General features: G+C 32.7%; 1 protein-coding gene across 1 annotated transcript; it reads left to right on the top strand.

The window, feature by feature from the left end:
• Positions 1 to 10,882: 10,882 nt before the first annotated feature.
• Positions 10,883 to 12,821, top strand: LOC107777728 (stem-specific protein TSJT1-like). Its single transcript, XM_016597859.2, has 4 exons — positions 10,883 to 11,195; positions 11,363 to 11,603; positions 11,965 to 12,085; positions 12,435 to 12,821. The coding sequence occupies exons 1-4, from the start codon at positions 10,984 to 10,986 to the stop codon at positions 12,626 to 12,628; spliced, it is 768 nt and encodes a 255-aa protein (XP_016453345.1). The 5' UTR covers positions 10,883 to 10,983; the 3' UTR covers positions 12,629 to 12,821.
• Positions 12,822 to 13,120: the final 299 nt, after the last annotated feature.

Below are 13,120 nucleotides of genomic sequence, written 5' to 3'. Positions count from 1 at the left end.
TGCAAATTCTTAAATAATAAAATAAGTATTGTAAGACATAAAATTAAAGTTTAAAGTTTAAAGTTTGAAATTTGAATTTTAAAATTGAAATCAAGTGGCTACATAAAATTATTTAATATGATCAATATGTAAGGATCAAACTTCAAAGGCTTCCATTTCATATTTTTATTGCATAATAATACTTCAAATTAACTTGTCTAATAAAACTAACATATTAAGCTTAAATAAGTCTAACAAATTCAAAATAACATAAATTGTCTCAAATCAACTTAAATACGAATTTCTGTAGGACGCTCAAGACAACCCTTGATATGCCTCCTTAAACTAGTTGTGCCCTCCCACTTTCGACGAACATTAAAAATTTGACCACAGTTCTTGCACTCTATTTTGCAAACTTTTTCATTTTCTTCTACCACGTCAAAGTGTTCCCAAATATATGAGCGCACTCTAGAAGCACGGGGCATGATTTAACTTGAACCTAACAAAAACGGTAACCACACATCACTTGATAATTTTGTAGTGGCTACCGTAAATAATTGATAAAATTTGAAATATTAATTAATTGAGAATTTGGGAGCAATAAGCAATTCAATAATCAAGAGGGAATTGAGAGAGAACTAGAGTAGAAAAAGAGAGCAAGTTGTGAGAAAAATAAAAAAGAGGGGGGTATTTATAGTTTTTAAAAGGCTAAAAATATAATTTATCAATTATTAGGGGTGAATGAGCTATTTTAGTAGAGGGATAGGCCGAAATGACTAAAAGTGCAAAAAATGGCCATTGTCCAACAATCATTTTTTATTTTGATAGCTGGCAACTGTGAGAATTTAAAAAAAAAAATTATAACTTAAATTGGGCTCGGTTAAAACCCTTGAAGGGCTAGCCGGATTCCAGTGCACCGGTAATCAAAAAAGGCTCGTGAACCGGGTCGAACCGGGTTGTTAGTGGGGCGGTCCGGCCCGATTAACACATTTAGTAGCAAGTTCTATTGGCTTAAACTCATGTAACTGAACCTTGTAAATCGTTTTAGCATATTCAATCATCATATATCACATCATAGATTGGTGCATATAGATGTTCACACATGATCAATCTTTTCTTGTCACTTCTCCTCATTTTATCTTTTGTGCGCTACTTGCACCTTGTGTCACATAAGATCATTTTTAATTTTATATATTTGTGCATCCATCTAGTTCTACCATACTTATCTTGTGGTTTGCAAGTTTTAGAGGCTCAATCTTTTCTATGTAAAAAAGTAAGCTATAAGAAAGAGCAAGTGAATATGACCAAGCACATAGATTAAGCCGAACTTGCAGCTAGAGACTGATCTTTGTGTGATACCGTTGAACCAATTATTTAATACTAGTACGCGCAAAGCATGTACCCCATATCAATGAATAAATAATTTTAAAAAAATACATAAATAATAGATGAATGTTGATCCCATTTAGCTAACTCAATAAAGGAAGAAATCTATCTATATAAAAATCCTTAAATGCTTTATTCTTATTCTTAAGACTTATGTGGGAATATTTTATGAAATTTGTTGCTATTTCTGTGACCTAATACTAAAAACAAGCAAGTAATGTATAAATATTATTATCAAGATTCTTTAAAGATTTGTCAAATAAAATCTATTTAATTTTTTTTATCTCTTTAGAGATTTTGCAATGAAGAGGTTGTACCTATAGCTCAAGAAAAATTAATAATTATAGTGTACAATCTAAAAGTAACTAATAATGAGTTAATATTTTACAATAAATAACTTAGAAACATTAAAAAAACATCGAGAGTTGTCATTTATTGGAATAAATAGAAAAAATAAAATAAATTCTTTTAAAATTTATCTTCTACTATCTTATCCTTATTGTTTCAAGTTTGTATTTTTATCAATTTAACTCCAATTATTTTTTCCTTATTGTCTAATTGTTTTGAGCGCCAATCCTCTCCTTTATAAGAAAAGATTTATACAACCCTAAGGGGTCTTTTTAGTTTGAAAAAAGTTATACTGGGACTATAATGCGAAAATTATAATAAAGAGATTAAATAATAAAGAAAATATTTATTAGACATACTTTCAATTGATAAATATTAGGTTCATTGAATTAAAATTTAATATATGGAGTTTAATATAAACAACGCGTTTGATTTTTTCATATATAAACTTGGATAAAATTTTATTTTCAACTTTAACCTTAGTCTTCTTAAAGGATTTTGGAATAAGCGCTTTGGAGAAGGATATTTTGGTCATCTGATTATTTTATCCTAGGATAGCTAATTCCCAAATTATTATCCCACATTGAATGTAGAATAAAAATATAATTAAGATTGTGGTATAACTATTCTCGCAATTTCTTATACCGAAATATCTAACCAAACATAAAATCGAATAATCTCACATTTTTGTCAAATTTAAATATTTGTTATAAATATATTATATTATGGATGTTCATTTAGTACTCCGTTGTAAATAAGCTTCCTGAAGAAGCTTATCTATATGAGACTCCGTCGTAAATATGTTTATCTATTTAGTACTCTATTGGAAATAAGCCTCCTGAAGAAACTTATCCTTTCGGTACTCCGTTATGGATAAACATCACCTCCGGTAGAAGATTATCTATATCTGGTACAATGAGCTTATCCTTTCTTACTCCATTATGGATAAACATCATCCCCAGTAGAAGATTATCTATATGTGGTACAATGAGCTTATCTTTTCGATACTCCGTTATGAATAAACATCACCCCCGGTAAAAGATTATCTATATCTGGTACAATGAGCTTATCCTTTCGGTACTCCGTTATGGATAAATATTACCCCCGGTAGAAGATTATCTATATCTGGTACAGTAGCAACTTACAAGCAGCTTACACAACAACTTCCTTTCTTCTATAAGAGGAGATTTCAATTCATTATGTACATAAGTTTGAAGTTTGAATAATATATCAGTTTCTCTCTATACTTATCTTTACTTTACAGTCTTTATTTTATAACACGTTATCAATACGAGACTCTGCCATCTCGAGCAAATACTCTAAAAGTATTAGAGGTACGAACTTTCTTTTTCTAAATAATGTCAAATCTTTCTAAACTTAAATTTGTAGCCCTGGATATATCGGGCAAAAACTACATGTCTTGGGTGCTTGATGCTAAATTCATCTTAATGCGATGGGTCTGGCAGACACCATCAAGGACAAAAATCAAGCATCAAATCAAGATCGCGCCAAAGCAATGATATTCCTACGCCATCACCTTGATGAAGGTTTGAAAATGGAATATCTCACTATTAAAGATCCAGTCATACTGTGAAATAATTTGAAAGATAGATATGACCACCTGAAGATGTTCTTTCTTCTACAAGCACATTATGATTGAACTCATCTAAGGCTACACGGTTTTAAATCTATCAGTGAGTATAATTATGCTATGTTCAGAATTATTTCCCAATTGAAATTATGTAGTGTTAATATTACTGATCATGATATGTTGGAGAAATTTTTTACCACTTTTTATGCCTCGAATATGCTCCTGCAGCAGCAATATCGAGAAATAGGATTCAAAAAGTATTCTGAACTTATCTCACATCTTCTTGTAGCCGAGCAACATAATGGGATATTAATGAAAAACCATGAAAGCCAACCTACTGCTTTTTGTCCATTCCCTGAAGTGAATGAGCCGAACTTCTACCAAGCTAAGCGTGGAAGAGGTCGTGGCCCCAGTCGTGATCATAGCCATGGTCGGGGAAGAAACTCTAATCATGGTAATAATAATGCACCAAAGAACTCTCCTCCCTACCACCAGTGGAAAAGGAAGGAACAAAAGCATGAAGCGGTGCAAGCAACAAAGGCAGAAAATGTATGCTATAGATGTGGAGGAAAAGGGCATTGGTTACGTACCTGTCATACGCCAAAGCACATGGTTGAGTTTTATCAAGCCTCCCTAAAGAAGACAGAAAAATACTGAAGCAAATTTTATTTCTGAAGATAATTTAGACTTCATGCATTTGGATGTAGTTGATTACTTTGCACTCCCGAAAAGAGAAACAAGTCATGTGATCGGTGATGAATCTGTAGACATGTAATTTTTTTATAATTTTTATTGTTTGTAGTAGATAGTATGGTTATGTAATTGTTGTACATAAATAAAAAGTTATGCTTTGATAATGATGTTTACTATCATATTTATTTTATTTATGTCATTTTGAAGAATATGGATAATCCTCAAATTATGTTTGGATCAAAGACCAATCATGAAGATATTTGTGTAATTGATAGTGGAATAACTCATGCCATATTCAAAGATTAGAAATACTTTTCTTATTTGCATAAGGAAAAAGCAAATGTTTCAACAATTTCTGGTAATATAAGTTTGATTGAAGGCTCCGGAAGAGCCACTATATTTCTGTCGATGGGAACAAAACTTATTATAGACAATGCATTGTTCTCCTCCAAGTCCCGAAGAAACTTATTGGGTTTTATAGATATCCGCCGAAATGGGTATCATGTTAAGACGACAGATGAAATGAATATGGAATATCTTTGTATTACAAAGAATGTTTCTGGACAGAAGTGCATTGTAAAAAAGTTACCAACTTTATCTTCTGGCTTATACTATTCAAAGATTAGTACAGTTGAAGCACACTCTATCGTAAACCAGAAGTTTACTGATTCAAATATTTTTGTGCTTTGGCATGGCCGTTTGGGCCATCCTGGATCTATAATGATGAGACGAATTACTGAAAATTCGAGTGGGCATCTATTAAAGAACCTGAAGATTCTTACAAATAATAAATTTTTTTGTGATGCTTGTTATCAAGGCAAAATGATCACTAGACCATCACCAATGAAGGTTGGAATTGAATCCCCTGCCTTTTTAGAACGTATACATGGGGATATATGTGGACCTATTCACCCACCAAGTGGGTTGTTTAGATATTTTATGGTCCTAATAGATGCATCTTCAAGATGGTCTCATGTGTGCCTACTATCATCTCGCAACCTGGCGTTTGCAAAGCTATTAGCCCAAATAATTCGATTAAGGGCACAATTCCCAGATTATCCTATAAAGGCTATTCGCCTTGATAATGCTGGAGAATTCTCATCTCAAGCTTTTGACGATTACTGTCTATCAGTTGGGATAAAAGTTGAACATCCTGTAGCTTATGTTCATACTCAAAATGGCCTTGCAGAGTCATTTATTAAACGCCTGCAAATGATATCAAGACCACTACTTATGAAAACAAAATTGCCCACTACTACTTGGGGCCATGCTATCTTGCATGCAGCATCACTTATCCGTCTCAGACCTACGCATTATAATAAATATTCTCCATCACAATTAGTTTTTGGTCATGAACCAATTATTGCCCATCTATATATTTTTGGATGTGCTGTATATGTGCCAGTAGCACTACCACAACACAGTAAGATGGGCCCGCAGAGAAGGTTAGGAATATATATTGGGTTTGAATCACCCTTTATTATTCGCTATCTTGAACCATTGACGGAAGATTTATTTACTGCTCGATTTGCAGATTGTCGGTTTGATGAAATAGATTTTTCACAATTAGGGGGGAGAGAAAAAGGAAATCAAAATAGAAATTATGTGAAATTTTTTATCATTATCTCATTTTGATTCACGTACCCCTATATGTAATCAGGAGGTCTAGAAGATCATCCATTTATAAAATATAGAAAATCAAATGCCAGACGCATTTACTGATTTGAAAAGGATAACTAAGTCACATATCCCTGCAGAAAATGTGCCTATCTGAATTAATGTCCCAGCAGGATCATCTACTAGCATGAGAGCTAGTGAACCTAAAACACGCCTGAAGCGTAGTAGGCCTTTGGGTTCTAAGGATCGAAATCCTCGAAAAAGAAAATTGATAAATGATCAAAATGATACTATGATGGGATTCCCCGAAGAGACCCAAGATCGGATTAGTTCTGAGATTCCTGAAGAAATCAATGAACCCGAGACTCAAGTGAGTGAGAAGCTTTTAATAAGTTCTACTTGTGAAGGGATTAATTTAAATCGATCTGAACTAGTGGTGGATAATATTTTTACATATAATGTTGCACTTAACATTATGCAAGATAGTGAGGATCTTAAACCCCGATCTGTCGAAAAATATCGACAAAGATCTGATTGGCCAAAATGACAAGAGGTAATTCAATCGGAATTGAACGCACTTGCTAAAAGAGAGGTCTTTGGATTAGTAGTCCAAACACCTGCTGGTATAAAACCAGTTGGTCATAAATGGGTATTTGTGCGAAAACAAAATGATAAAAATGAAGTTGAACGATACAAGACTCGCCTTGTCGCACAAGGATTCTCACAACGACCTGGAGTTGATTTTGATGAAACATATTCACCTGTTATGGATGCCATAACATTTCGATATCTCATCAGTTTAACACTACTTGAAAAGCTTGAAATACATCTAATAGATGTAGTTACAACTTATATGTACGGTTCACTTGATAATGAAATTTATATGAAAATTCCCGAAGGATTTAAAATGCCTGAAGCAAATTCAAAATCTCGGAAAATGTATTCAATCAGATTATAAAGATCTTTGTATGGTTTAAAGCAATATGGGTGTATGTGGTATAATCGCCTCAGTGAATATTTGCTGAAAGAGGGTTACATAAATGATGTTATTTGTCCATGTATTTTTATAAAGAAAATGACATCAGAATTTGTTATACTTGTTGTTTATGTTGATGACATAAATTTTGTTGGAACTCCAGAAGAGCTCCAAAAGGCAATTGAATATCTTAAGAAAGAATTTGAGATGAAAGATCTTACAAAGACAATTTTTTTTCTTGGTCTGCAAATTGAACATTTAGTAGACGGGATCTTTATCCATCAATCTACCTATACAGAAAGGGTCTTAAAATACTTTTACATGGACAAAGCGCACCCATTGAGTTCACCAATGGTTGTTCGATCACTTGAAGTGAATAAAGATTTGTTCCGACCTCCAGAAGAGGATGAGGAACTCCTTGGTCCCGAAATACCTTATCTTAGTGCAATTGGTGCACTTATGTATCTTGCTAATGCTACAAGGCCTAACATAGCATTTTCTGATAATTTACTAGTAAGATATAGCTCTTCTCCTACACGGAGACATTGGAACATGATTAAGCATATATTGCGATATTTAAAGGGAACACTTGACATTGGTTTATTTTATTCTAACAAAGATAGTGCAGATCTTGTTGGTTATTCAGATGCAAGTTATTTATCTGATCCACATAAAGCTCGATCTCAAACCGGGTACGTGTTTATATGTGGAGGTACTGTCATATCATGACGCTCCACAAAATAATCTATTGTTGCTACTTCTTCAAATCATGCTGAGATAATAGCTATTCATGAAGTAAGTAGGGAATGCGTATGGTTGAGATCAATAATTCATTTTATTCAAGGAAAATGTAGTTTGGAATGTGATAAAAGATCCAAAATTTTATACGAAGACAATGCTGCATGCATAACCCAATTAAAATGAGAATTTATCAGTATTTTAAAAGGCGTGGGCGTAAGGCGGGGTATTTTACATATGCCTCGGCGGGGCGTAAGCCCCATAGGTATTAATTTTTAATATTTTATAAAATAATATAATGTCAATTAATGTTTATAAACAGGTAAAATTGCATAAAAATTGAAGAAAACTATATATATGTGTGCTCCATCCCCACAAAAAACTAATCAAAATAATCTATTATACGTTACTTACAAGCACAAGTAATTTGAGTCTAAAAGAATAAAGTTTTCTATATGGAGGAACAAAAATGATGATTAACCTGCAATTTAAACTTTGAATTTGTTGTTATGAAGAAAAATATAGTTCTCTTTGTATTTGTAAAAAAAATTAAATATTCGTTGCTTTTGGGAGATATTAGCAGACTAGCGGATAAGATAAAAATTTAGAAAAACCATGAATTAGGGCTTAAATCAATAAAAAAGGTCTTTACTTTTAAATTTAATACTTTTGAGTTTCTTTTTAACCCTTTTGAGTAATTACCAAACTCACTTTTGAGAATTTGGGTATTATATGAAGGACTAATTCAATAAATTTTATTTTAATTTGAAAAAGTTTTTGGGGCTTACTCCTTACTAAAGAAATGCGCTCCGAACGCCCTGGCGTATGCCCCAAATTGCGGGGCGTACGCCTCTTGAGACTTTCGCCCCACACCATCGCCCCGGGGCATTTTTGGTATGCCTCGCCCTGGGACTCGCCCCAGAAACGTCTTTTAAAATAGAGGAATTTATAAAAGGAGATAGAACGAAACACATTTCACCAAAATTATTCTACACACATGATCTTCAGAAAAATGGTGACATTGATGTGCAACAAATCCGTTCAAGTAACAATCCGACATATTTATTCACTAAATCTTTGCCAACTTCAACTTTTGAGAAGATGGTATACAAGATTGGAATGCGGAGACTCAAATATTTGAAACAAGATTTTTATCAGGGGGAGTAAAATACGCGCTATACTCTTTTTTCCTTACTAAGGTTTTTCCCACAAGGTTTTCCTTATAAGGTTTTTAATGAGACAACTAGTTATGCGTATTACTAAATATGTGTACTATTTTTCCTTCACTAGGATTTTTTTCCACGGTTTTTTTTCTAGTAAGGTTTTAATGAGGCACATTATCTTTTAAATGAACATCCAAGGGGGAGTGTTATAAATATATTATATTATGTGTGTTCATTTAGTACTCCGTTGTAAATAAGCTTCCTGAAGAAACTTATCTATATGAGACTCCGCCGTAAATATGTTTATCTATTTAGTACTCTATTGGAAATAAGCCTCCTGAAGAAGCTTATCCTTTCGGTACTCTGTTATGGATAAACATCACCCCCGGTAGAAGATTATCTATATCTGGTACAATGAGCTTATCCTTTCGGTACTCCGTTATGGATAAACATTACCCCCGGTAGAAGATTATTTATATCTGGTACAATGAGCTTATCCTTTCGGTACTCTATTATGGATAAACATCATCCCCGGTAGAAGATTATCTATATCTGGTACTCCGTTATGGATAAACATCACCTCCGGTAGAAGATTATCTATATATGGTACAACGAGCTTATCCTTTCGGCACTCCGTTATAGATAAATATTACCCCGGTAGAAGATTATCTATATATGATACAGTAGCAACTTACAAGCAGCTTCCTTTCTTTGATAAATAGAGGAGATTTTAGTTCATTATGTACATAAGTTTGAAGTTTGAATAATATATCAGTTTTTCTCTATACTTGTCTTTACTTTATAGTCTTTATTTTATAACAATATTTTTTTAGTTATTTTTTCTAATTATTGAGTGTAATTTTCAAAATATTATCCATAAAATCAATGAAGAAAATACTTAATTATTTATTCTAATAATGAGTGTAATTTTAAATATTATACCAAAAATAATGAAGAAAAAATATTATTTGAATATGAAGGGAATTCAAATATTATATGGAAGTGTATTATCTATTATTATTTATACTACTATTAAATGTTATAAAAAGAAACTACAAAATCAAAATATGTGTACTTCACTTCAAAGTTACACCATTATCGTCGGGAACTAAAATTTTCATCATCCAAGACAATTTTAATGATGCTATGTAGTCGGATTGTTTTACTTTATTAGAGAATCTTTAACATGTTTTCCTCTTCCTGCATTATTCTTATTAAATCCTAAATTTTAGGACTTGATACATACTTCAAATAAAGATGATTTAATAAATAAAATTTTAATAATTGTTAAAGTACTAAATATTCGGACAATAACTTAAATTACTATTTTATCCAATGTATAATTTTTTTTAAATGATTAAAAAATACAAATAATATTTCGCTAAGGACCTTCGTGTTTTTAATATAGTATATAAATATAGATAGATTAATAGATGCCAAATTAAATTCGTTTTAATAAATCTCTTTATTTCCTTCCATTTGAAACAATATTAAAAACTATAAAATGAGCAAAACAAAATAAAATTAAATTCAACAACGTGTAGGAATGTCAGAACTCAGAAGGGAAACATAGTAAAGTTTTATCCGATTAGACCAAAAAGGAGGATTCGCTGACTAGGATCTGTGTCACTCTCAATTCTTGGTTATGGTAATAGATAAGCTTTGACCAATTCTCCTATTCCTTGTATATTAAATTTACTCTTTTTCACCAATAATCCATTTTTCTTTTCTTTTCTGGAAACACTCTAACAACCTTCTCTACTATATTATTCACCTCAAATTAAACAACATGAACGTATCCGGTTAGTTAGGGTTCGGGGAGATTAATGTATACGGAGACTTTATTTCTATTTTGTGAAAGTAGATAAGATATTTACGATAAACCCTCGACTAAAAAAAGACACGTAAAAAAAAGAGAGAAGCAATAATCAAATCCAGAAAAATAAATAAAAGATTAACAAAAGAAAAAACTGAAAAATTTCTTTTAATTATTCATTCTTAGGCGCTAATCTCGAACACAACCAGTGACCTCACTGGTCTATTTCATAAGATCAACGTAACTTTCTATGTTATCAACCCCAAATTAAGAGAGAAAAATAAAGGATTTATTTTAATCCAAGAAAAATAACCAGTCTCCCATTTGTCCATTTGATTAGATTAACATAACTTTCTATATTATCCACCTCAAGTTAAAAGATAAAAAGAACAGATTTTGTTAATCCAAGAATTGTTAGGCACTAAAATCCTCAAAGACAATCAATGGTCCCACTTATCCATTTCATCAAAGAATAACAATAACTTTCTCCCCATCTCAAGATTATTAATGGATAATGTTGACACCTTTGTCTCCTCCAACCCCCTAACCTATAAATACTCATCAAATCACTAACAAAGCATATCATCTTTTCTACCAAAGTATATCATCTTTGTGTGCTTTCTCAATACCATTTGCTTTTATTCTTGATTTTGTTTGAGCAAAAAGAAAACAAAAAATGTTGGCAATTTTCAAGAAAAGTGTGGTTGATCCACCAAAGGAGCTGCAAAGTCCAGCCTCTTTGCAAATATCAAACAAGGCTGCATCACCTGAAGAGACAATGAAGAATTTCTTAGCTTCAAATTCCAACGATGGGTTTTCCATTAGATTCATGGATAAGGCATTCTTGGCCTATTCCAAACCTCCACCTTCATCAAATCCTCAACAAAGGTATTATATTCCTTCTTGAGATTTGGCTATAGTATCTATAAAGAAGATCATAAAGATTCAATTTTTCACTAGTCATAAGAGAAACATTAAGTGAGGTGCAAAATGTCATTTTACAGCTTCTTTTTGGTAATAATGTGACAAAGGTGTGAACTTTTTTGTTTTTTCAGGTTGTTCTGTGGGTTGAATGACATATACTGCATATTCTTGGGAAGTTTGAACAATTTATGGGCACTAAACAAGCAGTATGGGCTATCAAAGGGAGCCAATGAGGCAATGCTTGTGAGTGAAGCATATCGAACACTTCGGGACAGAGGTCCATTCCCAGCTCATGAGGTTCTCAAGGGTCTTGAGGGAAGCTTTGGCTTTGTGATCTATGATCACAAAGCTTCTAATGTCTTTGTTGCCCTTGTAAGTTCTTTCTTAATTCAAAAAGTTTATTCCCCTATCTACATACATTTTTTAATTATAAATGTGGTATTGGGGATAGTTTGCGTGTACCTTAATTATTTGTCCACCAGGCTTAGTTAGATAATGTAATAGATTACAACGTTTTTTGCATCTCCTAGGATATGAATCTTGGTCTTCCATGATTTTCTATAAATGTTTGTAAACACTAGCTTCTTAAGTGATTAGAGATGGGATGATGGTGGTGATATCAATCTTGGAAAGAAAGCAAATACAATAGATCATTTATTCTATTCTATTTAGACATAATGTATTTTTTGTTTTTTTCATTTAACTCAATATCATAAATGGTGTCTATGTATAGGGTGCTGATGAAACAATGAAGTTGTTCTGGGGAATAGCATCTGATGGATCTGTCATGATCTCTGACAATGTGGATCATATCAAAGCAAGCTGTCTCAAATCATTTGCTCCCTTCCCAACTGGTATGTAGTTCATATTTAGAACATATTTAAAGACAATGGCTTTATTCTTTTACAAGTGTTGCGCTTGCCACTAGCAGGTGCAGAGCTATAAGCTCGACTACGGGTTCGGCCGAGTAGCTTTTGCTCAAACAGTGTATTTGTGTTAAGAAATTTATTAAATATCTACAAATATTAAATTCAGAACCCAGTTATTAGCATTTGAATTCATCGTTCTAAAATCAAGAACCCACAAAGTTGAAATCTTGGCTTCGCCTCTCCCACAAGACTGAAAATTTTTCTTTTTAAATGAGAAAGCACATGAGTTGTCCAAACAAAATTTGATTTTTGATGAGATGAACTTTTTTGGCAGGGTGCATGTACCACAGTGAAAGTGGATTAAAGAGCTTTGAGCATCCAAGTTACAAGATGAAACCAATGCCAAGAGTGGATAGTGAAGGAGCAATGTGTGGAGCTTACTTCAAAGTTGATGTCTACTCAAAGGTGAATAGCATGCCAAGAGTTGGAAGTTCTGCCAACTGGGCTACTTGGGGCCAGCAGGCTTAGATAATCTCATTTTAACTAACTACAATATAAAGAAGAAAGAAGAGAAGTACTTTATCTTTGTCTTCATTCCTGTTGTTATTTTCTGATTTCCCATTGTATTTTTCAATAAGCTTCCTGCATCTTCTATAAAGGCCTCAGCTTTGTAAATTTCACTTGAGGTTCCAACATGAGAAGATTGTTGAGTTTCCCTTTCTGTTTGTTTGTTCAGTTTAAAGTGTTCAAAAAGTAATGAGCAATTAGCACATCTTTTAAGTTGTTTGTAATGACAATCAAGATGCAATGACCATGTAGTTATTTCCTTCACCATATTTGTGCTAAACCTGTTTTAGTTTCTGTGTATATTAGCCCCACCCTCAAACCATTTCAGACACCTATAAAACTATCAAAAGATAGATAGATGGCTAGTCACTAACATGAGTGAAAAATTTGAATTTGAAGCTTACAAGGGAGGATGCAAAGAGAGCAGAACAGGTCATCTCATCTATGTCACCA

The sequence above is a fragment of the Nicotiana tabacum genome, chromosome 17, assembly GCF_000715075.1.
Source record: "Nicotiana tabacum cultivar K326 chromosome 17, ASM71507v2, whole genome shotgun sequence".
Taxonomy (NCBI): Eukaryota; Viridiplantae; Streptophyta; class Magnoliopsida; order Solanales; family Solanaceae; genus Nicotiana; species Nicotiana tabacum.
The sequence above is the reverse complement of the archived record's forward strand: the minus strand, read 5'-3'. Positions and strand labels throughout refer to the sequence as shown.